The sequence below is a fragment of the Bacillus rossius genome (assembly GCF_032445375.1).
Source record: "Bacillus rossius redtenbacheri isolate Brsri chromosome 9 unlocalized genomic scaffold, Brsri_v3 Brsri_v3_scf9_2, whole genome shotgun sequence".
NCBI classification, from domain to species: domain Eukaryota; kingdom Metazoa; phylum Arthropoda; class Insecta; order Phasmatodea; family Bacillidae; genus Bacillus; species Bacillus rossius.
Window position 1 is genome coordinate 39,774,211 of NW_026962013.1, and position 22,143 is coordinate 39,796,353.

The 22,143-nt window shown below is 34.2% G+C and overlaps 1 protein-coding gene across 4 annotated transcripts in view; it reads left to right on the forward strand.

Moving 5' to 3' along the window:
• The first annotated feature begins 564 nt into the window (after window positions 1–564).
• The window catches only part of LOC134543116 (macoilin), an 87,936-nt gene continuing 66,357 nt past the window's right edge, over window positions 565–22,143 (forward strand). For 3 of the 4 annotated variants that reach the window (XM_063387945.1, XM_063387943.1, XM_063387944.1), the window contains exons 1-3: window positions 574–801; window positions 15,726–15,867; window positions 17,618–17,744. In XM_063387945.1, coding sequence (XP_063244015.1) covers window positions 722–801; window positions 15,726–15,867; window positions 17,618–17,744 — 349 coding nt within the window. In that variant the 5' untranslated portion in view covers window positions 574–721. Of the gene's footprint in view, window positions 802–15,725; window positions 15,868–17,617; window positions 17,745–22,143 lie in introns of all 4 variants that reach the window. The other variant, XM_063387946.1, reaches the window with a different exon arrangement.

Below are 22,143 nucleotides of genomic sequence, written 5' to 3' on the forward strand. Positions count from 1 at the left end.
ATTTGGAAATATTACCGCTTTATGGTTAAAAAAAGAAAATGTGCTCAGTAAAACTTAATAATATTTTGCTTAGTAACAAATATTAAAAACCAAATTCAGCAAGCAGGGAAATGCCAGGGCTTTTTTTTATAGAGGATTTATTTTGCGTATAGCAGACTTTCCCTGGTACCTTAATATTGTTACAAAATTTTACAATGCACAAAAATTCGAACTCGAGGAAGCAAAGCTAATCCTAATCTAAAACCTGGAATCAAATGAAATTGTAGAAATTTAGTTTTTTGAAATACAAAAAGTTAAATTTACCACAAGAAATCATATACTTGCCTTAATTGTACTTCACTGAGGTGCTTCGTAACCACAATTAATAATAGTTTTACTGCGTAAGCTTATAGAAAATATACAAACGCTATATGTATTTACGTAATTTTTTCAGTATATTCAGGTATTTATTCACCGCCCTCTAGTTAGACTTTCATCACAACACGGTAAGAGATGAATTTCGGATTTCTTCTGCACTGTGATGCTGTAATCGATGAATCGAAATTACGACTATTGCTCTCTCGCACAGTACCACAGCAGAAGAAAATTTAAGTGGCGGTGTTTGGAATGGACAACAACAAAAGCTCTGATGTAGTTGCCGATTTATTTTATAAATAGCTTAGATTTTATTCCATTGCTGCAATTTGGAGGTCGCAGCAAGACATCGACAGTTTCCAGGAATATGAAGAGGAGAAATGTCGAATGTGGCAAGCTGCGGAGGCCCTTGAAACGAAACAAAATCACCGAAGGAATTTACGGAAGGTGAGCTCGGTAGCCATATGTTTATCAAAATGGCTGACTTATATTATTAAATTAACTAAAACGTTAATTTACAAATGTATATTACTTAATAGACCATTAAAAATGTGATTTGGTTTGTTAAAGTATATTTTATTAACCGGCTTCAATCTCGGTAAAGCTGTGCTTTGTCCCGTGATCGTATACATCCCATCAGTACGCGCCACTGTCTTCTATTTTTTTTTTGTGCAGACAAATGTAAATAATGGACCAAATGAAATAAATTTCAACATTTTCTTTAGCTCTGTGAACATTTCTAACCATGTTATGCAATTCAAAGTTGTTGTCCAAAAGTGTTTCAACATTCGAGATGGAACCTGAGCTCCGTGCGTATGGATTTTTACTAAGTTTTTACCTACCGAGGAGCAAACTAGACAACCTTGTAGTAAAATGTATGTATTTAGTTAAAAATTAAAATAAGTATAACATGCACGACGGTGTTATGGTCGTTAAAAGCATTTTAAGTTAAGCTTTTTTAATTTTAGGTGTAGACTCGGATCATCCTGTTTGGAGTAAATTTTCGTCTGATCTTCGATTGGGGTTCGCATGAACCGAAGTAAAAACTGTGGCAATTGTTTTTATTGAAGGCAGCGAGAAAAATGTACACAGTTTTTTTTTATTACAAGTGATATATATCTGGCAGCTATGTACTCTAATACCAGTAAATAAATTTGTTTTAAGTTCCAGGCACAATAAATTTAAGCATTTCACAAGTACCTCGTTTAGGGTAAAATTTCAATCCGGATTGAACCTGGAGTGGAGTGAGGAATCTAGATTGAAATTTTACTTAAAACACTTTGTTGTGGACTGAAGTTGGAGTGAAGTGAGATAATCCACTCCACTTGTTGAGGTGGACTGGACTGAAGAATCCGAATTGAGATTTTACTTTAAACATGGAGTGGAGTGAAAAGAAAACACGCAAGAGCAAGCCGCCGCCATATTCCTTTGTTTGATATTGGTCTCGTTGCATTTCAGGCATAATTTGTGGAAATAAAAAAAAAACAGAGAAATGTGTGGACAGAGATGGAAGTAGAGTTATTTTTGGACGTAATGATTGAAAAACTTATTTTAAGATTGCTGGATGGAAAAAGTTTAGGAAAGGTAACAACAGAACAGATAATAATTAAATGGAAAGGATTGAAGGCAAGTTTTTACGATCTTGTTTACATTTCAATCTGGATTGTGATATTTACCATAAATGCATTTCGTCAGTCTATTATGTTTGTTACACATTCACTCCGAGTTCACTCCACTCCAGGTTCAATCTGGATTGAAATTTTACCCTAAACGAGGTAAAGCACAACACAGTATTATACATAACAGTTAAACTCATGTAAACAATCTAACTAGTTAAAACAACATATTGTAATAACCATTAACACAAGGGCTTAATAGTATTAATTAGAGTTTGCTTTAGGTTTAATTTTTGCTTAATATTGTGTTAGTATTAACACGTGTTATGTTTTCAGCCAATCAGAGGCCTATAATGTTGTACTAAGTTGTTATGTAATAGAATGTATGTGTGTGTGTGTTGTTTAGATTATACATAATATTTTCTTTTGTTTATTTTCTTCAAAAAATTTACAAAAACTACAGCTCCTTGTGATTACATACCACCAACTATAACAGCATTAATATCTTTGAAACTAAAACAGCCAAAATAAACAAAGAAATGTGATTAAGTTTAGACCCATTGTAGTCAGGCTGTTGTGCTTTTTTTGCGGAGTGCAAAGGCATATCAGTTTATCCATATGTAAATGTTTGTGTCGATTGTAACCAAGTTTTTAGCTTTCAATATTGACTTTTTCTAGGCTGACTACCCAATTGGGAAAATTGGCCAACCTCAAATGAGCCTTGAATTTTTTTGCGAGAAATTTGGGAGGAATCTGTGAATTTTCAAAGTTTTTCAGCAACTATCTCTTAGTATAGCAAGTTGGAAAAAGCTTAGGTTAAAAACAACATGTCATGCCAACAAACTGTATCTCTATACAATTTATGAGCGCTATTGATTGCTGCCTCACCTCACACATAGAGCAGGATAGATAAAGCACACATGTTGCTGGGTGTTCTCATTTTTTGTGCGTATTTTTTCTTCAATTGCCATCTGTAGTAATGAATGCAGACGCAATATAATTTTTAAAAGTACACTATAAAGTGATACGTGATTGGATACATAAAAACCTGGAGGTACTCAGTTGCAATTTAGAGCATCAAAATAATAGTTTTTCCATTGTTTTTGTTTATTGTTTTCATGCATTGTAAATGAGTATGCAGCTTAGTTTTTAATATTAATTTAACTTGTGAAATTGTAAGTGTTCAACAGTATTTAGTTATTCGTTAAGGCAAAGTTAAATGCTAATAAATGAATTCTAATCACACTGCGAAAAATAAATTTGTGTGTTCGGCCTTTGAAAAGCACGGGTCTCAAACAGCTCTAATCAATATTTTGTTTTGTTCTTTTCGGCTTCCTGTTCCTACCGTATCTTCTGTAATTTTCTGTTCACCTTTTTGAAACGGGAACTGGAAACAGCAAATATCACAAGGATTCTTTTTCTCTGCTACCAAAGGACACAGATTGGGACAAAAACGTTCAAGTAGACCAATGTATTCAGACCATCGCTCACACCACCCATGACATCAGAGAGTCACGTAGGCCAATCAGTGTCCGTCGGACGCAATTTAGGACATTGCAACTGTAGATGGTCCTTTAGTAAGACTGCACGTTAACATTCACACACTTTTGACAATTCTCTCGTGCTCTCATGTCAACAGTAGGCATGCAGTATAGAACCAGGCACCACTCTTTTAACAGATATGTACAAAAAAAAGTTTTATCAAAACAAAAGCAAGATTTGAGATTTTTTAAATATATTTTATAACACTAATCCCTGCCATTTGTCAGGAGGCTTAGTGCAAGATTGTTCACAAACTAATTTTAAAATACCTGTGTTAGAGATGTAATTGAAACCAGTGACTACATGGTTAGAAATAAGGGGCATTGACCTCTGTACTATCTTCTGGTACCACCAGCTTTACTGAAGAGTGACACCCTTGATCTGAGTCAGTGAAAAGTTTTATCCAAGTGGTAAGTTAAACTAAGAACTTAGTTGCTTACGCCACTCATTGTAGAACTTACTTTCTTAAAAACTAACTAAATGCTTTAACTACTCATGTTGACTAACATCATTGTCTATATAATTAAATTACATACCTACTTACATTTCCTTCAAATAGCTCCTCACGCATATTCCACTATCTAAATTAGTTTAATTCAAAGTCTCAAGAAATAGTGTCATCAATCTTTCAAAAGATCAGGTTATTATCATAGTCAGTAAAGTAAACAAAAAAGTGAAAGTTAATACTCGGGGATTGCCTCTGGGATTTAATGAGAAACAGCAAAGTAGTTAATGTTAAAGAGTTATATTGAAACAGTAATCATAAAAGTTAAACCGACTAACTTTTTGAAAGAGATAGCTAGTACCTAATATCACATAACACAACATTTACCCTAAAACAAAATGACAAGTTTTACCTACCATGGACCATACTTTATTTTGCCACAAATCAATGTGAATTTTGTGGAGTCCAACTGTCAGAAATAATTTTAACCTTGACTTGTGGAGAGAAGCAATATCTGTTTGTCAGTTGACCTTGTGAATCGCAGTAGTGGTGAATGTTAGATGATTCTAAACAGTGACTCGCTGCAGACACCAAGAGTCCTCTTGAAGAAACCGTCGAAAAATTCACAGCACTCGGGTGGGTCGTATTCGTCATTTTCCAGAATCTCGTAGTTTAAGCATAGTTTGACAATGTGGCTCTTGACTTGATTATCCACTTGACTCGAAGAATTGGGTCATTCCGAAATCTAGGGACAAATTAGGTAAACAATGCTTTACTATTTTTGTACTGATTATTTTAATTTGCATTTCATTGTTTTAGTAAAAAGGACTCTGGATGAAGATGAATACTTCACTTAATAGTTAAAATAAAAATAAATTTTTAACTAAACAAAGCATTTATGGCTGAAATGTCACCTCCATGGCCTGTCACTACCCCTAATTATCTGGAATATGAGAATAATAACTTAAAACTGGCTGTACAAATCTATGGTATATAACATAAAATGGCATGTGATATTAACCAGAAGTTCTGCTTTATAAAGGTCATAATTTTACTGAGACTATTATCTAAGCAATTTTAACTTCAATGTCACCTCCATGGTACAAATAGAAGTTCCTTAAAAATCTGATAGATTGTGTATGGATGCTCAGAAGCCATGTGAAAAAAAACCTTGAGTAGCCATCTTGTATAGTGTTTCAGTAAAGACAGGCAGATATGTGTTTGTATTGTTTTATTTAAGAGATTCCACTTGATTATTGAGGAGTATTTTTATTTGTGGTCACCTCCATGGCTTTAATAAATCTTGTTCTTTTCTTAAAAAAAAAAGTTTGCATTACAGTTAGGTTGAATAACATGTTATTAAATGAAATCCATGACAATGTGGTTGAGTAAGTTTTAGGTTAGGTTGTGTATAAAGAAAACTTCAAAAATGTCACCTCCATGGCTGTCACCTCCATGTTCTTAATCTAGCATGGAGGTGACATAATAGGCTTTGAATTTTACCTTATCTGTATTCATTTCCAAACTTTACTATAGTACACACAGGCATAGGCATAGTTGTTATAATCACTGTTCTCTTAATTAATTTCTTGATTTTTATGGTCACTTTGAAGGAAAATTGTTATTTTGGAGAATAGTATCAGTTGTGTGCTTTCAAGGTATAGTTACAACAGGGTTCAACAAGTAGTCAATATCTTTGCGACATGACTAACTGGCATGCAAATATTATAAAATAGATACAAAAAAATTATGTTTTGCTAGAAAACTTTGAATTTTCGTAATGTAAATAATACAATTTTGCTGACCAAAGTAAATAATTGTAATTTTAGTTTATTTATATTTTATTATTGTGTGTCAAAATTTAAAAATTGTTTAATAAATGGTTTTTGCAACTCATAGTTAAAGACACAATATATTTTATGCAGGTACAAAGTTTGTGTCTATGTTTGTAGTCTACATAATGTGCAAATAATCATGGATTATTGAAGTTAAATAACATAAAATGATGTCTTTTAATTTTTTGGTCCAGAATATAACACATTACTTTGAAATACTGCACAAAAAGTTCCTAAGCTAATGTTTACATTATTTTCAGAAAAAAACATGGCACGGAAGAAAAAGTTATCTGAGAAGGATTTAGCAGAGGTTAAGAAAAAAAAGAAACAGAAATGGTCCGAATAAATAAAATTAGGGATAATACAGTACTTTATGAAGAGTTCAAACGAAAAGAAAGAGAAAGGTATCACAAAAGAAAGGAGGAAGGGAAAATAAAAAAAATTCAGACTTAAGTGAGAGAGGTAAAAGACAGCAAAGGAAAAATTGGACAGAGAGAACGCGGCAGCACAGGAACAAGTAGCAGACAAATGAAGCTCACGGAGTTTTAGACTGTGGTACTCCATCATTAGATAGTTACAGCGACATATATACAGATTCAGATTCATGCACTTCAGAAGCTGGTGACACTCATATTGAGGCAATACCAGCTAAGCCTACTAAGGACAGTCTCGCACTTCATAGTTATGTCATTGTAGAATTTCAATGAAAAAAAAGTGTACGAAACTACATTGGCATACTAACTTCTGTAAAAAATGCAAAAAAAGAGGAATACACTGTCAAGTTTTTAAGACTGGTTACAAACAATAATACATTTGTTTTTCCTGTGGATGACGATATAGCTGTTGTTGATTTTCGAGACATTAAAGGCATACTGTCTGAGCCAAAACTGAGTAGAAGAGATGCATACATATTTTATGATTTGTCAGGTGTTAAAAATCTTTGTTAGATATGGAATATTGATGGGATTAGTCTTCAGAGTGTACTTACTACATTGATTTGATTTGATTTGATTTGTTTTCAGTTGATTTAGTATCATCGTTTTTTATTACTGAGTGCCTTAAAACAACAGTTTAAAATAATGTTATTTTGCTTAATACCATAGGACTACATACCATAGGACTACAGGATACTATTATTTATGATTATATGATTACCCGAATTTAAAATTTTGTCAATCCATGTAGTGTATTGTCACCTCCATGGCAATTTGTGTCACCTCCGTGTCTTACAATATTTTTTTTTTGTATTTTTTACTTAAATAGAAAGAGTTGATTTAATTCTATGGTACTTTTGTGACAACCAATAAATGCTGATCATAGAAATACCATAATTTCCCTTTTTCTTGAATTTTTAATTTTAATAATTTATCAACTACAATTTGTCCCTTGATTTCGGAATGACCCAATTACGTTGGTGGAGTCTGCACCTTGACTTACTCCATAACTCTGTATCGACGAATAATTCACTCAAAAGTTTGTTTTACCAATGACTGTGTTCCTTTAACGGTCCTCCACAAAATTAATATTCTTGTGCTTTCTTTCTAATTTTTGTACAAACCATATGTAGAACTGTTTGAAGTGTCTATCAAATAAGGAAAACTTATTGTTCACCAAAAGTTAGAATTCAACTCCAATCTTCCAAACAGAATGTTCCTTTTTTGGTTGCTCCCTCTCCTAGACAGTTGTTTTAAGTAAAATAATAAAAGTCAATTTTAATAAAAATAATTGTGTAGGTCCAGTATACCTATTTCAATATTATAACAAGCAGTTTTATACAGTTCCATAGAGAAAAGATACTCCAAAGACTATTACACTTTTAGTAATATAACCTGGCATTACTCTATGAGCTTTAACAAGAAAGAAGAAAAATGATTAAATAATAATTCAAAGTGGGGCGAATATTTCTCCACATAAGCTTTGCTATAAACTTACTGCTGTGTTTCCTTTTGTTAAAATTATTTACTAATTAATGCTTTCCTGTTAAGGCACCAAACAATAACTACCAAATTATTTCCACAAGAAATTTGAATAATAATTTGAATAATAAATAGCTATACAGTATTATAATTTATTTCGGTGTAAAATTTGACATACTGTGTTTTATTTCTTCTGAACATTCAGTGTGACACTTTTGAAAACAACATGGGAAAAAAAAGGTGATTTTATATTGTCAGGGGATTGACTACTCTGTTTCTGGTACAATGCTTTTGGTCTCATTCAACAAGCAAAGGTTCGCTGAAGTGCCTAAGACTAACTTAAGAAATTTAAACAAAAAATATTATGATACTGATACAATAATCACATAATGATCTTGAGAGGTAGGCAGGTTTAATGGCTGAATAAATAGTGTTTACTTGATTCTTTAGGTAGGATATACTCACTAGACGAATGGAACAATTTAAATTTTAATGACCTTAAGTTTGTGTAAAGTTATATTATTGTTAAGATGTTTTTCTTTAAACTTAAAAATGTGTATTTATATATTATTATTATTATTATTATGTATTTTCAATGACAATGTCTATTGCATCCTGTATCTAATGACAATATTATCAATTAAATATTATCAATTCAATGATTGCGCATAATTTTTGTGTTCCTTTAATTATTTTAGTTTGGAATGCACAGACTGTAAAGCATTTTTTTTTTTTAGAAATGATATTATTAATTGTAAAAGTTTAATCAGCAGAAAGAAAATTAATCCCTTGTTCAAAAATACTATCCTAATGTCACTAGCTGTAATTTGTTCAGCAGGCCCTGCAAATAAAGAAATAGTGCAAGTTTAGTCTTCTGTGCACCAGGTGACTGATTTTGCATATTGGCAGTGGTAGAATCTGAGCCCAAGTTTGTGAAATGCAGTAATTGTACTGAAGAACTGGTAACTGAAATTTTTTTTATCCCTGTTTTAAGTTTGTAGTCGCATATTAAATAGGAATACCCAGTTGGAGAGACTGTCTGCTTAAATCACAAAGTATCTCTCAAATGTTTTTAGTTTTAGTTTCTAACTTGAAAAACTGGTACCTTCCTGCAACTAGTAGTAGATGATCTAGTGTATTACGTTTGTTCATGTTTAATTTGGCTTATTACATGTATGTAATACACTATCAATGATATAAAAACGTTGTTTTACAAGGTTCTGAAAAGTTCTAAAATTGGTTTACCAGCAGGGGCGGATCCAGGGCCCCGCGCCTAATGGGGCCCCGCGTCTGCCCTCACCCTAGCACCTGTCATGTAAGGTGTTCGAAATTAAGTTGTACGCCCCTAATGTTTATTAGAACCTCTTTTATATGTATTAACCGCAACATGCAGGGGACGAGTGTCAGATAATCGGGTTGGCAATATGGGACACTTGCCAGCCGGCGATGCTGATTAGTGTTTGCTTCAGGTTACAGTTATCACAGATACGGCGACAACAAGTCTTTGCTCTCGTTTTCCTCTGTATATCTTTGGGGAAGGGCGGTGAAAAGTACACACAGTTGTGCTTATTTTCTTATATGTTTATATTACTGCTGCCAGTTATCAAAGGAATTGAAAGTATAGGACGCTATGTATACCCTAAACTTCCTCTCAACATTCTCAATTTACGTGACTGTAGTTAGCGGCTGATAATTAGCCTTCCCTTCCCTTTTACGATATTCAAAAGTGGAGGGGAGTGTGACCGTACGCGTTACAGACCGATGTTGTTACTGCAGTGTCGCCAGATCAGTGGAAATATTAAGTCATCTCTATTCGTTCGTCCTGTTATTTTGTTGTAACTACTTTCAATGATATTTATTAATAGGGCTAGTTATTTTTAATTAGACAGTTTCATAATCAAGGCTGAAATTTTTATTTGTTTCAGACAGATTAATTTGCAATGAGCTCTCGTGATCGTGACTTTGGTAGTAAATATGATTCTGGCAGTTCCAAACGGAAAAAAAAAAATTGAAAAACGCAAAGAACTGGAAAAAAAAAGAGTGGTTCTTTAACAAAATATTTAAAGACTGATAAAATTACTGTAGATAAGGAACAGTTGTGCGTTCAAGATTCAATACCAAGACATAAAAATACCCAGTAGCCAAAGTGAATCTCCCCTGAAAAACAATGAAGTGTTGTGTTCCGAGTGTATGTCTGCGTCATCTCAACATCTCTGCGTGCGAGATTCAACGATGGCAGAGGAAGAAGTTACTGTCGCTGCAGAGGAAGGACTCAGTAGCCACAGTGATACACCTTTCGGAAGCAACGAGGTGATGTATCCTGAGTCGACGTCATCTTCATCTGCACATGTGCCATTAGAGGATAACGATGCGGTCTTCGACATCCGTGACGAAATCGATACCTTACCTATCAATGTAACTGTGAGTGACCCTTTTTTTATGGCCTAAACAATTAAGTGTCTTACAAATAACTAGTATAGTTCAAAACGGCCCTGTGAGGGTATACAATAAATCTTACCCCAAAAATGAAAGTGGTCGACATTTTACAGACACACATTATATAAAAAACACTTATAAATGGTGAAGAGCAAGATAGGCGATGGTTAGTTTATTCCGAGTCAAAAGATGCTGTTTACTGTTTTGCATGTCGTTTATTCTCTCTAAGACCTAATCCCAACAGTGCCCTTGGATCTAATGAAGGTATGAGTGACTGGAAGCATCTATCCGAGGTGCTCAAGTCTCACGAAAAGAGCAGGTGTCACAAAGAATGCATGGTAAAATGGCTTAGTTTAAAAAACGGTCTTTCTTGTGAAAAAAACCATTGATTCACAAACCCAGGCCCAGATTTGAGCTGAACAACAACGCCGGAGAGACATTTTAGAAAGGCTATTAGCCATCGTACAGTTTTTGGCTAATCATAACTTGGCTTTCAGAGGGCATGAAGAGAGGTTGTCCAATTTGAATAACAGTGGAAATTTTTTGGATTTGGTTAATTTGATTGCACGATTTAAACCAACATTGCGAGAGCACTTGCACCAAACTATAAACAAGACAGTTGCCAGAAACCACTACCTGAGTAAAACTATTCAGAATGAATTTATCGACATAATGGCCAATATTGTTAGAGATAAAATAATAGATAAAGTATTAAGGAATAATACTTTGCAATCATTTTGCACTGCACTCGAGATATAGCTCGGATAGAACAATTGTCAATGATTCTAAGAATAACAAACCAAGACACTGCAGAAATTGAGGAAAATTTAGTAGAATTTGTAGCTGTAGAAAAAACTACTGGTGAAAAGCTGGCCGATTACATAATAAACAAATTGGAGGAGTTAGGCTTGTCCATTGTCAACTGTTGGGGTCAAGGCTATGACAATGGTGCGTACATGCGTGGGGAAAAGAGCGGTTTACATAGAAGGCTACTCAACATTAATCCTCTTGCATTCTTTGTACCGTGTGGAAGCCACAGCTGGAACTTAGTATTGGGAGACGCTGCTTCATCTTGTGCTCAAGCATAGACATTTTTTGGTCTTTTGCGAAGACTGTACACCGTTTTCTCTTGCTCAAGTGAACGATGGGGTATTCTGAAGTAGTATGTCAACATTTCTCTCAAACCTCTTTCCGAAACCAGATGGGAGTCCAGAATTGAATCTGTAAAAGCTGTGAGGTATCAGCTAAGCAATGTTTGTGATGCTTTGTCAATTCTTCGTAAAAGTAACACAGACTGTGGTTTAATAAGTGAGTGTCAATCGTTAGAAAACGAAATTACTACATACGAGTTTGTTGCATCTCTTGTGGTGTGGTACGATATTCTTGTCAAAATAAACACCATCAGTAAGGTATGGCAAAACGTAAATGTGCATTTAGGTGTGGCAGTTAAGCGCTTAGAAACATTTTTTCAAGTGGTTAGATAAATATCGTCTGAGTGGCTTCAATACGGCATTGGTAACAACAAGAGAAGTAGCAGAAGAAGTTGGCATTAATAGCATGTTTAAGAACAGCAGAAGACGGCGTAAAAAGAAAATGTTCTTCTATGAAAGAGAAGATGAAGCTCCCGAGCTTCCACCTGAAGATAATTTCAAAATAAACTATTTTCTGGTGGTAGTAGATGCAATACGAATGAGCTGTCAGACAAGATTTGCAGCTTTGAAGACCTATAAAAGCAAGTTTGGCTTTATATATCAAATCAAGGGCCTACAGAACATGAGTGATGAAGATCTGATGAATAATTGTCAAGAGCTACAAATTTCATTGAGCGCCAGAGATAAAAGTGATATTGGCGCTGTGGAACTCTATGAGGAATTAAAAATGTTGGCCCTTGTCTACGATGGAGAACAAGACGATGTATTTTCAGTTCTTAAGTACATTGTGCAAAATAGCTTGATAGATGTATACCCAAACATTTTTGTAGCATTGAGAATAATAGGTACAATTCCTGTGACAGTAGCATCTGCAGAAAGGAGTTTCTCCAAGTTAAAGCTTATTAAGACTTATATAAGAAACTACATGACACAAGATCGACTATCATCTTTAGCACTCCTCTCCATATAAAACGAGTTGGCAAACACTATAGATTACACTGATCTCATAGAAGACTTCAGCCGGAAAAAAATGTCGCAGGGTTACATTTTAATGAAGTGCAGTAAAAGCAAAAAGTCACAAGAGCTTGTATTGTGAGATGAGTTGGTGTTGTAATATTTTGCCTTTGAAATGTTGTAGTTGGGTTTTTTTCCCTAAAACCATTTTTTTTCATAAGCGAGGGGAAAAAATTCACCCATGTGATTTTTGTACCAAATTATTTTACGATTAATTTACATAAGTATATAGCCTAAACAGCTACGTATATAAATTAACCCTCATTTACATGTGGCATATATTTGAGTATTTGTACAAAAACAATTCAAATTTATTTTCATATTTTTATTTTTTGTATAATTTTATTTTATGTGGAAAAATATTGTATGTATGTAAATGAAAAAAATATATATATTTTTTTTTGCTTTTGATTTTTTAAATTTTTTTTTATGATTTCACTTTTAAAAATATTGACAGCTTTTATAGACTTATAAAATGAGTAGATTTCAACAGAATTAAATTGTATGCATTAATAAAACTAACCCAATTAGAATTTACCACGAAAGAAAATTTCTTTACCGTCGTCGAAATTTGGGTTTCATATAGGCTCAAAAGTTTAATTTTCTAATTTTCCGGGAGAGTAACCACAAATCTCCCTTTTCACAGTGGTATTCCATACTCCAGTCTGATAAGGACCCTCCCTCCGAGATACAAGGGCCCCGCTGAAATAAATTGTCCAGGGCCCCGCAGAGTCTAGGTCCGCCACTGTTTACCAGGTATTAGTAGATAACTTGTGTTGGGTTTAATGTTTTTAGTAGACATTGATGAAATGTAAATATGAGGTGAAATAAAATGTTTTAAAATAGTTTTATTATTTTATGGTGGTTGGTGGGGCCCCCCCCCCCCCCCCCCCCCCCAAATCACCACTTACACACACACACATACACCCGCCCCCCTCTCAATTATAAACATTTTAAAAATATTAAATATTAAAATATTAGAGAGAGAGTTATCAGTATTCAAGATGTCTATATGTTGGTAAGTGTGAATTGGTTGAGGAAAGTTTGAGAATTTAGTTTAAATCAGGGTTGGAAAAAAAAAAAAATTTTTTGTTCTCAACATAAACAAATAAAAGCCATCCAACACCCGCTTTCTGCAGCTCGTGTTGAAACAGAAAATATATAACATTAAAGAACTGAAGTTCAGAGCTATTCTGCACCTCTGACTAGGACTTAACCACAGAAAGGGTATTTCTCCAAAGGAAGAGGATTCTCCATAGAATGGGTGTTTCTCACAGAATAGGGATTTACAGTACGGTTTTGGATTTCTCACAGAATGGGTATTTACAGTACAGTTTGGGATTTCCCACAGAATGGGGCTTTACAGTACAGTTTGGGATTTCCCACAGAATAGAAATTTTTTTTTAATAATGAATTTATTTCCTCTCTTTTTTTTATACTTTGACTATAATTCACTAATTAATTTAATTTTAGAGGAGTATTTAGCTGGTTATAATTTACAACTTAATCAGATAACTTGCACAAATCTTTTAATGATAACCTTAATCAGATAATTTAAATGACAAGATCTTGATTAGTATATAATGTTTTGTTTGTGTAAATCACAATAAACATTAATGAGCAAATTATTGTTATTAGAATGGAATTAGACCTTATATTAAAAATATTAAGATATTCTATTTAAGAATATATTATTTAAAAAAACTATGTGGTTTAAACCATGGTATAAACCACATGAAAATTTTCCAGTGATTGTAATTTGCCATTGCCGAGACTGTGAGATGTGTGTGTGTGTATATATACACACACACACACACACACACACACACCTGAGCTGAACACAGGGTGAAGGAGACCTTTTTCGAAATCAGATGTAATTAGTAATTGTCTTCTTAATTTGAATGTCAAGTGTGCAAAATAATTTATATCACTCTCAGATCCCGACAGACGTTGTTCGGCCAGTGTATAGTTATTTACCTGTATATATCACAATATTAGTGGTCTGTATGTAATCTAGACTCTATAAAGCACTATAGAAACAAGCTTAAAAATAAGAGATTACTAATATTGAAAAGATTCCATTATCTAGCTAATGCTCGGCATGCATTGCCTCATTCAGTTTTGTTTTGTAATATGTTTGAAGTAGTTACACATATACAAATAATCTATCCATCTCTCTAAACATATACTTATCTCTATATACATCTATGTATCTCTTTATCTCTATTTACCTCTTTATATCTACATATATACATATATACCTCCCACTATCTCTTCTATTCTATATATAAATCTTTATATAGCTCTATACATATATATATATTTATTTATTTATCTAACCCATTTCATTCTCTATACCTCGCTCTATCTCAACTTCTGTCTATCTCACTGTGTGTGTGTGTGTGTATATATATATATAATCACTCTATCTCTGTCACTCTTTTATATTTAAATAAATTGCGTCATGATGCGCACTTATACAACAAAAACAGATGAAGTGCCGCAATATAATATGAAATAAACACATTATTTGAAACGATTCGTGCTCCAACTATTGCAAAATAGCTATAACGTCTCAGAAACCTTCACGGGCATGCGCATAACAACTCACCAAAATTTCATCGCAATTGGATGAATGGTATAGTAACGCATACAGCACAAACAAACGAAAATTAAAGACATGACAAACGCATCAAACGATGATGCGTTTAAAATTCAAGGCAACTCTATCTATTGACGAAGTTAAGAATAAAACTTATTAGCGCCTTTATTTTGCTAGCCGCTGCGAGCTCCACTAAGCGGACTGGTCTCACCAAGGAGAAAAATATGAATTTGCCAGACCTTACTATGTGTACGATCGTGTGGCAGACATAGAATGACACTCACTATTTCTATGTCGATGACCTATGATTTTTTCTGTTATAAAATGCAATCACTTTTTCACTCCCTTAGGGTTGGAATTTCATATTAATATGTGGTCTATGAGTTAATCCAGGTTATGAGCTCGCTGTGGGCCAAATTTAGTTCAGATCCGTTCAGCCGTGTTTGAGTAACAAACATCCATCCATCCAAACTTTCACATTGATAATATTCTTGGGATATATATATTATATATATTTATTTAGATGGTGTTTTATTGCATAGCCATACAGACTATAAAAGGGCATACGCAAAGTTATGGGGATAGTGGTGACTGAATTTGTTTTATTTCATCCAGAAATTTTCAAAGTAGGTAAAATATTTTTACAAGTTAGCTGTGGGAACTTGAAATTTCGGCTCGGAAATTTTATCATAAAAATGTGTGGATATCTGGGTATAATTCGTTAAGGCATATGATTTTACTTGGTATGTTTTTTTTTTTTTTAAATTTTCTGTTAAATGTTGTTAAAGAAAAGTATGTAAATTTTTTGTTGCAGCACTTTACTCTACTTAAAATTTGTAATCCTATGGGCTCTAGTGCTTCTCGCCGACTTTATTCTGGAGTTCCGATTTGAGTTCTTGTGGCCATTCTGGCTGCTTCTACGAAGTGTTTACGACTCTTTCAAATATCAAGGCTTAGTGAGTATAATTTTATTTTTCCTCTGCAGTAAATGTGCATGAATCTTTGGTAATCTGTAAAAACTTGACGATTATAATGTCTGTAGTGCCCCATGTACCCTTGCTTAACTGATATGTGGAAAGTATTTTTTTGTGTGATATTGTGTATATTCTTAAAATATTTATTTACATATAAAAGCCCTGTACCACAAACATGAACCATATAATTTTTTACCAACCAGACAACAGAACATTAAGATTGTGTTCATCATTTTTAAAAAACTGTAGGCCTGCTGTCATCCCTATATTTTATATTTAAAAAAGCCCTCAATCATGTTTCTCTGTATTCCGGTAAACAGTAATGGCTTCTGTGGATTCATTGGATTGGTATACATCAGCAAATATGGTTGGTAAGAATTTACTTTAAGCTGAAAGCCGTTAAAAGTAGTTTTTACATAGTGTTCAGAACAAATTAATTTGTAATTTGTCCCCTGCAAGTTTTAAGCATGTAGAATAAAGGTCTGGTTGTACTCCCGCCAGCTAAATCTAGAAGTAGTTGCAAAACTGACATAGCAGTTGTGCTGCTATTTTGAACCTTATGGTTTGGCATTTTCTAGATCAGGTTTGATGGTGTATAAGTGGGACTAAAATCTGACAACTTTGTAATCCCACCATTTGATTATTTTTATTTATTTCTTTATTATTTGATTTTTTTTTCAATGGCTATTGTTTGTGATAAAATAAATGAATAAAATTTTAGTACTGCAAACTTGTAAAGCATTTGTGACTGTTATATATTTAGAATTATCACACTTGTGACGTACATTTTGCACTGCAATACATGCTTTTTAATTTTATAATCTATTTTGATATATCTGAACAAGAAACTAAACAGTGTGTTGTTCTCATTTATTTAAGAAATAACATCTCGTGAGGGCACTCTAAGTATGTATGTAAAATGTGTTATTGTTTCACACCAGGTAAAAAACTAATTTTGTATGTTAGGTAATGGCAAAATATTTTATGGATTTAAACAGTTCTTTTATACAAGTGGATTGAAATATCACGTTATCAGTTTTTCTTTTGGTATTGTGCTTCACCACCTGTTCTGTAGTTTATTATCACGTGACATATCACACATACATTCCTAAACAAACACTATTTTGAAAAGTGGGTTTTTGGTGAATCTGATTTTATGAAACTAACTTACCTGTCATGTTGGGATTTTTATAAATAAATATTCAAATAATGGGCCAGCAAAAGTTAAAATATCTGCATTCCTCTTTGTAAACATAAAAAATAAACTTCTCTAGAGTAATTTATAGAAAATCTTAATAGGTTTGGAGGCGAGTTGCAAAACTAGCATAAGTGTTGTTGGCATAAGCAAGGATTTATAGATATCTTGGTAAGATATTGTTACCAGTTATGATCGTTTTAGTGTGTTTGATCATGATAAAATGCATTCTTGCATATATTTTTTGGTGTACAAATTTCCTTTGCTGGCTCTGGTGTTTCAAAGAAAAAATAAATATTTTCCGTGTTTGGCATTTTCTGTGAACACATTTTTTACATGGTGCTATTTGTTTTTTTGAGGACCTAGTATTTTGGTAGAATTTTCTCTTAAAAGATTTGTTTCTAACAAGTTTAATGTACTCTTAACTCTTGCGGGTGTCTTTATGAACCTAGCTGTTTTTTCACTTCCTTCTCCTACCCGTATCCGTTTCCTCCTGATGTGAACAGCACCGTGATGAGCACTGATGTTCTGTTACAGGCCTTCTCCGTGTTTTTTATTTGTATTGCCCTCACGTCAGATATGATATGTTTTTTCTTCATCCCAGTCCACTGGCTCTTCTTTGCTGCCAGCACATATGTGTGGGTGCAGTATGTGTGGCACACAGGTATGCAACATGACAGTAGCATCTGTCCCAATGTGCATGCATTTGTCTGGCCAACTAGTTTACTCTTTCTTACTTGAGTTTCTTTGGAGAGCTCAAATTGTCGGGTTTAGTTCTTGAGTTGGATGTTCTTTCTTTTACTTCTTTTCTTCTTATAATCAGATTTTCTACAAGTAAAGGTTTTTTAATGTGTTCAGTGTTTTTATAGTCTTTTGGAATGTGTTTTAGTGGTGTGTAGTTATTTTTTTTATTTATAATTTTCATCTACATTTATATACTGTAATATAATATATGTTAACTTTATAGTTTTTGTATACTTTTGTACACTTGGAAATGCTGCTAGTCATATTTATTGAGAGAGTTTTTTTTTTTTTTAAGAACAAAAATTATTATTAAATGTTCAGTCCAAAGTTTTAAAAATAAATAAGTGTAGAACAAGCTCTAGTTACTAAATTTAGTTTTACATTTATTTTACTGTGGGTAGAATAAGTATTAAATTCCACTATACATGTTTAATCTAATAATAATTTATTCTTGGAATTCATTCATCTAAGAGTATTTTTCATTAATGAAGTACATTTTAAATTCCCACAGATTAGTTATGTGTAATGTTAGTAATGTGAAAAATTCAATTTAATTTTTATTTAATTATTGATATATTTTTAAGATATTAGTAATTCATTAAGAAAACTTACCCAAGTGCACAAAAATGCTAGTTTTTTCAGAAGGATTTGTATTACAAACCAATGATTCTGACAAGACTTGTTAGTTTAGTGATATCTAAACAAATTTACATTAAAACTGTAAAAAATGATAAGTGTATACTTTACCAAGGTACAGTCATATGTTTTTTCTGATCATTAAAATTCAACACCAGTGACAAGGCACCTGAAAGATCTTTCTTTGAGGGAATGCGTAGGGCAGGACAGTGAGCAGAGCATGTCCGACTGGTGACATTGAGAGTTGGTTGTATTGGGTTCCTAGCTATTCATGTGGACAGGAGTGAGCACGCCGCTTTGAAAAACACAGCAGCCGTAAAAACAGGTTTCAGCATTTGATCGCAGGAGAATCGTGACCTATCCGATTATTTGGATTATCATACTACGTGTGTTCTTGCACTGGAAGAAATGCAAGCACCGTGAAGCGAACATTGGAATGAGCGGGTTGAGGAGGAATGAACTGAGTGACGTGCTGAAAGCCAGTGGCACCGTGGGGACAGACGTGTTGCGTGTGGCATTGGATCATGAAGACACATCAAACACCCTCGCATTTAGGAGTGTAGGCACGTGGCACTTAAGTCTGTGTCCATATGCAGCTTGAGATGCCCATTACTGTGGCTGCCATTGACTGCTCACCACAAGCACCTTAGACTGAGCTGGCCTGGAGGGACAAGTGGTGTGCCATTGTCTTCTCCGATGAATCCAGCTGCTCCTTGCAGCACCACGATTGTCACATCTATGTATGACGAGACCATGGCGTACACCTGGCCGGGACCTGATCACTGTCGTACAAGCCCAGCACTTGGAGCCGTGCTGTCTAATTGCAATTCCGCATCATCGCAGCTGTTGTAGCCTGTTCTTGTTTGTTTTCGGTCCTGCACCAAGAATGCAATGCGCAACTAGGTGTGGCACAGTACTATGGTGAACTGATGAACTTTATATATCTTAATTTCATCATGGCAACATGTGTATTTTGCCAAATTAATCTGGTGGTGTTTGCTTACATCCTTCTTGATGTTGCAACTATAATAAATAGCCAGCATTACAGTTAAGATTTATTTAAGGTAGATACAATAGTGATAATTTTAAGTTTTTTCTCTATACTATTCAAATGTCTGATAAGTTTTAAGAATCTGGGCACAGTACTTGTTCTGTACACACAGAATGAACACATTCAAATATGTAGTTCCGTGCCATGCCTTGTGACTGGCAAAGCTTTGAACACATGAAAATTAACACAGCCCAATGAACTAAAGAACTAGGCCAACTTGCCTTCTTTAAAATCTGGTAGATGCAAGTGACGCCATGCTTGATTATTCCTCACTGAACTTGCATCCGCTTGCCGGAGTACCAACAACAAAAAACAATTTCACCAACCAACTTCAAACACAAAAAGACTTTAAATTCAAATTCACAGTACATCTATATCGATAATGTCACATTTTTAATTCACTGCTGATCACAGATTGATGGAAGTGGACGCAGCTTTGTCACAGGTCCCTTCAACAAGCCACCCAAAGTTTTGACAGAGCCATGCTAAACACACCATCCTTTCCAAGAAATACCTAAGGTGCCACTAGAGGGGTGGTAAGCGATCATCCAATCGTAACCATTGTGCCCAGCTCAACTTGTTTGTTAGATCAGTTCATTTCTGGCGCTGCTGTTTGATATGAAAATAATCACTATGCCATTGTGTTTCTAAAAATCTTGATGTATGCGCTGGATCAACTTCCAACATTGACCATTCAGAGGATTGGTAGTAATGTCAGGTTCTCTAATGGTTCCATTGTAACAAAATTTCCTGTGGTCAACACTGCCTCGATCTGCACAAGTGCTGCATTTAGCTCTTCATAAGAGAGCAGCTGTTCCCAAATACATGAACAAGATGTCTTCACAGCCTTTACTCCTGCTTCCCAAATACCACCAAAGCGGAGTGCGCCAGGGGCTTGAAATGCCACAAAATCCCCATCAGTGTGACGACATTTTGAGACGTCCTTCTAGTGCAACAAAGAGGTTATTAACAGGTTCGACTCCTTGAGATGGTTATTGGCTCTAACAAAGTTGGTACCATAGTCACTCTGTACCGTATATACCCGAATCTAAGACGACCCCCAAACTACAGCCTCATGTTTTCATGAAGAAGAAAAAATGTATTGTATTAAACACATGCCAACAAATTAGATATAAAATTGAAAATATGAATGTTACAAAGGATTTCAACCACCACTTTTGAAATACTGTTAACAGTTTATGTACAAACAGAAATAAATACCTAAATGGCTGCTACTGTAACTGTTGGAAACTGTTAGAGTTTCATTATGTTGATGCATCATCTTAATTGTTGTCATCTTTACTGCTGTCGACTTCAGCTTCAATTGCATCTTCTTCCCACATGACACTATCTTCACTGCCATCCATTGCATTAGAAATGCAACATTTCTTGAAGCTTTTGATGATCACTTCCGATGAGATTGTGTCCCATGCAGCCTTAATCCACTGACACAAGACTGCTATACTTGTTTTTATGATTTTGCCTGTTGGTGTTAGAGCATGGTTGCCTGCCAAGAGCCATTCAGAGTACAGCACTTTTAGACGGTCTTTAAATGGTTTGTTGACACACACATCTAATACCTGCAGCTTTGAAGTCATGCCTCCAGGAATTAAGTACAAGGTCGGTGTTCATACCTTTAATACATGATTTCACCTCTGGCGTTAAATATCTTTTGAATGCATCTAACACTAACATCTCTTTCTTTTTTAAAAGTGCCCCAGGCCTTCTATCCCAAACTGCCTTTAACCAGTCTTGCATCAACTCACTTGTCATCCAACCTTTTTCTTGACATCTCACTATTACCCAGAAGGCAATTTTTCTTTTGGCATAGTTTTACGGTTAAGAATGACAAAAGGGAAATTTTCTACCATCAGCTAACACTGTAAGCATCACTGTTATCCTCATTTTCTCATTTCCACTTGTCTTCACATTAACTGTTTTAGTTCCAACAGCATCCACTGTATAATTTGAAGGCATATCAAAATATACAGGCGTTTCATCAGCATTTAAAATGTAAATAACATAACTCGCGGAACCGTTCGTGTAACTTAAAAAAATAATCACAGCAAAGAAGTACTGTATAACCTACATTAATGTTTTTGTACAAGAAAATATAGATAAGATGGACGCCATATTGTGCTATAGAACATTCCAAAAACATTGGTTGTAACATGTGCAGCCAATAACTACTGCACAACCTGAAAACATTGACCTAAAATAAGTATGTTTACCTAAAAATTAGTGGTGCACCGATGCGGATACCGATGAATCGTAATCGGCGATTATGAGTACTTTCCGATTAATCGTAATCGGCGATTATCTTAACGATTACTTTGCCGATTATCAACGTCCCGGCGTAATTAAATAGGTTTTTACCGTGTAATATTTTGTTACACATTTTAGGACGAAATACGGTAATATTTGTATATTTTACAAAATTCATCTAACTCCGTCATATGATGATTACAGATATTTCGTTAAATTTAATAAATCTCATTGCCTCGAACAATAAAAAATACGTTTTCCCTACACGTTTATTTACTATTTGTCTTTTGTTCTGTCTTTTGTTCTGTCTTTTGTTTAGTGGCCTTGTACATCACCTATAGCCAGAGACGTAAAATAGATGGCACGC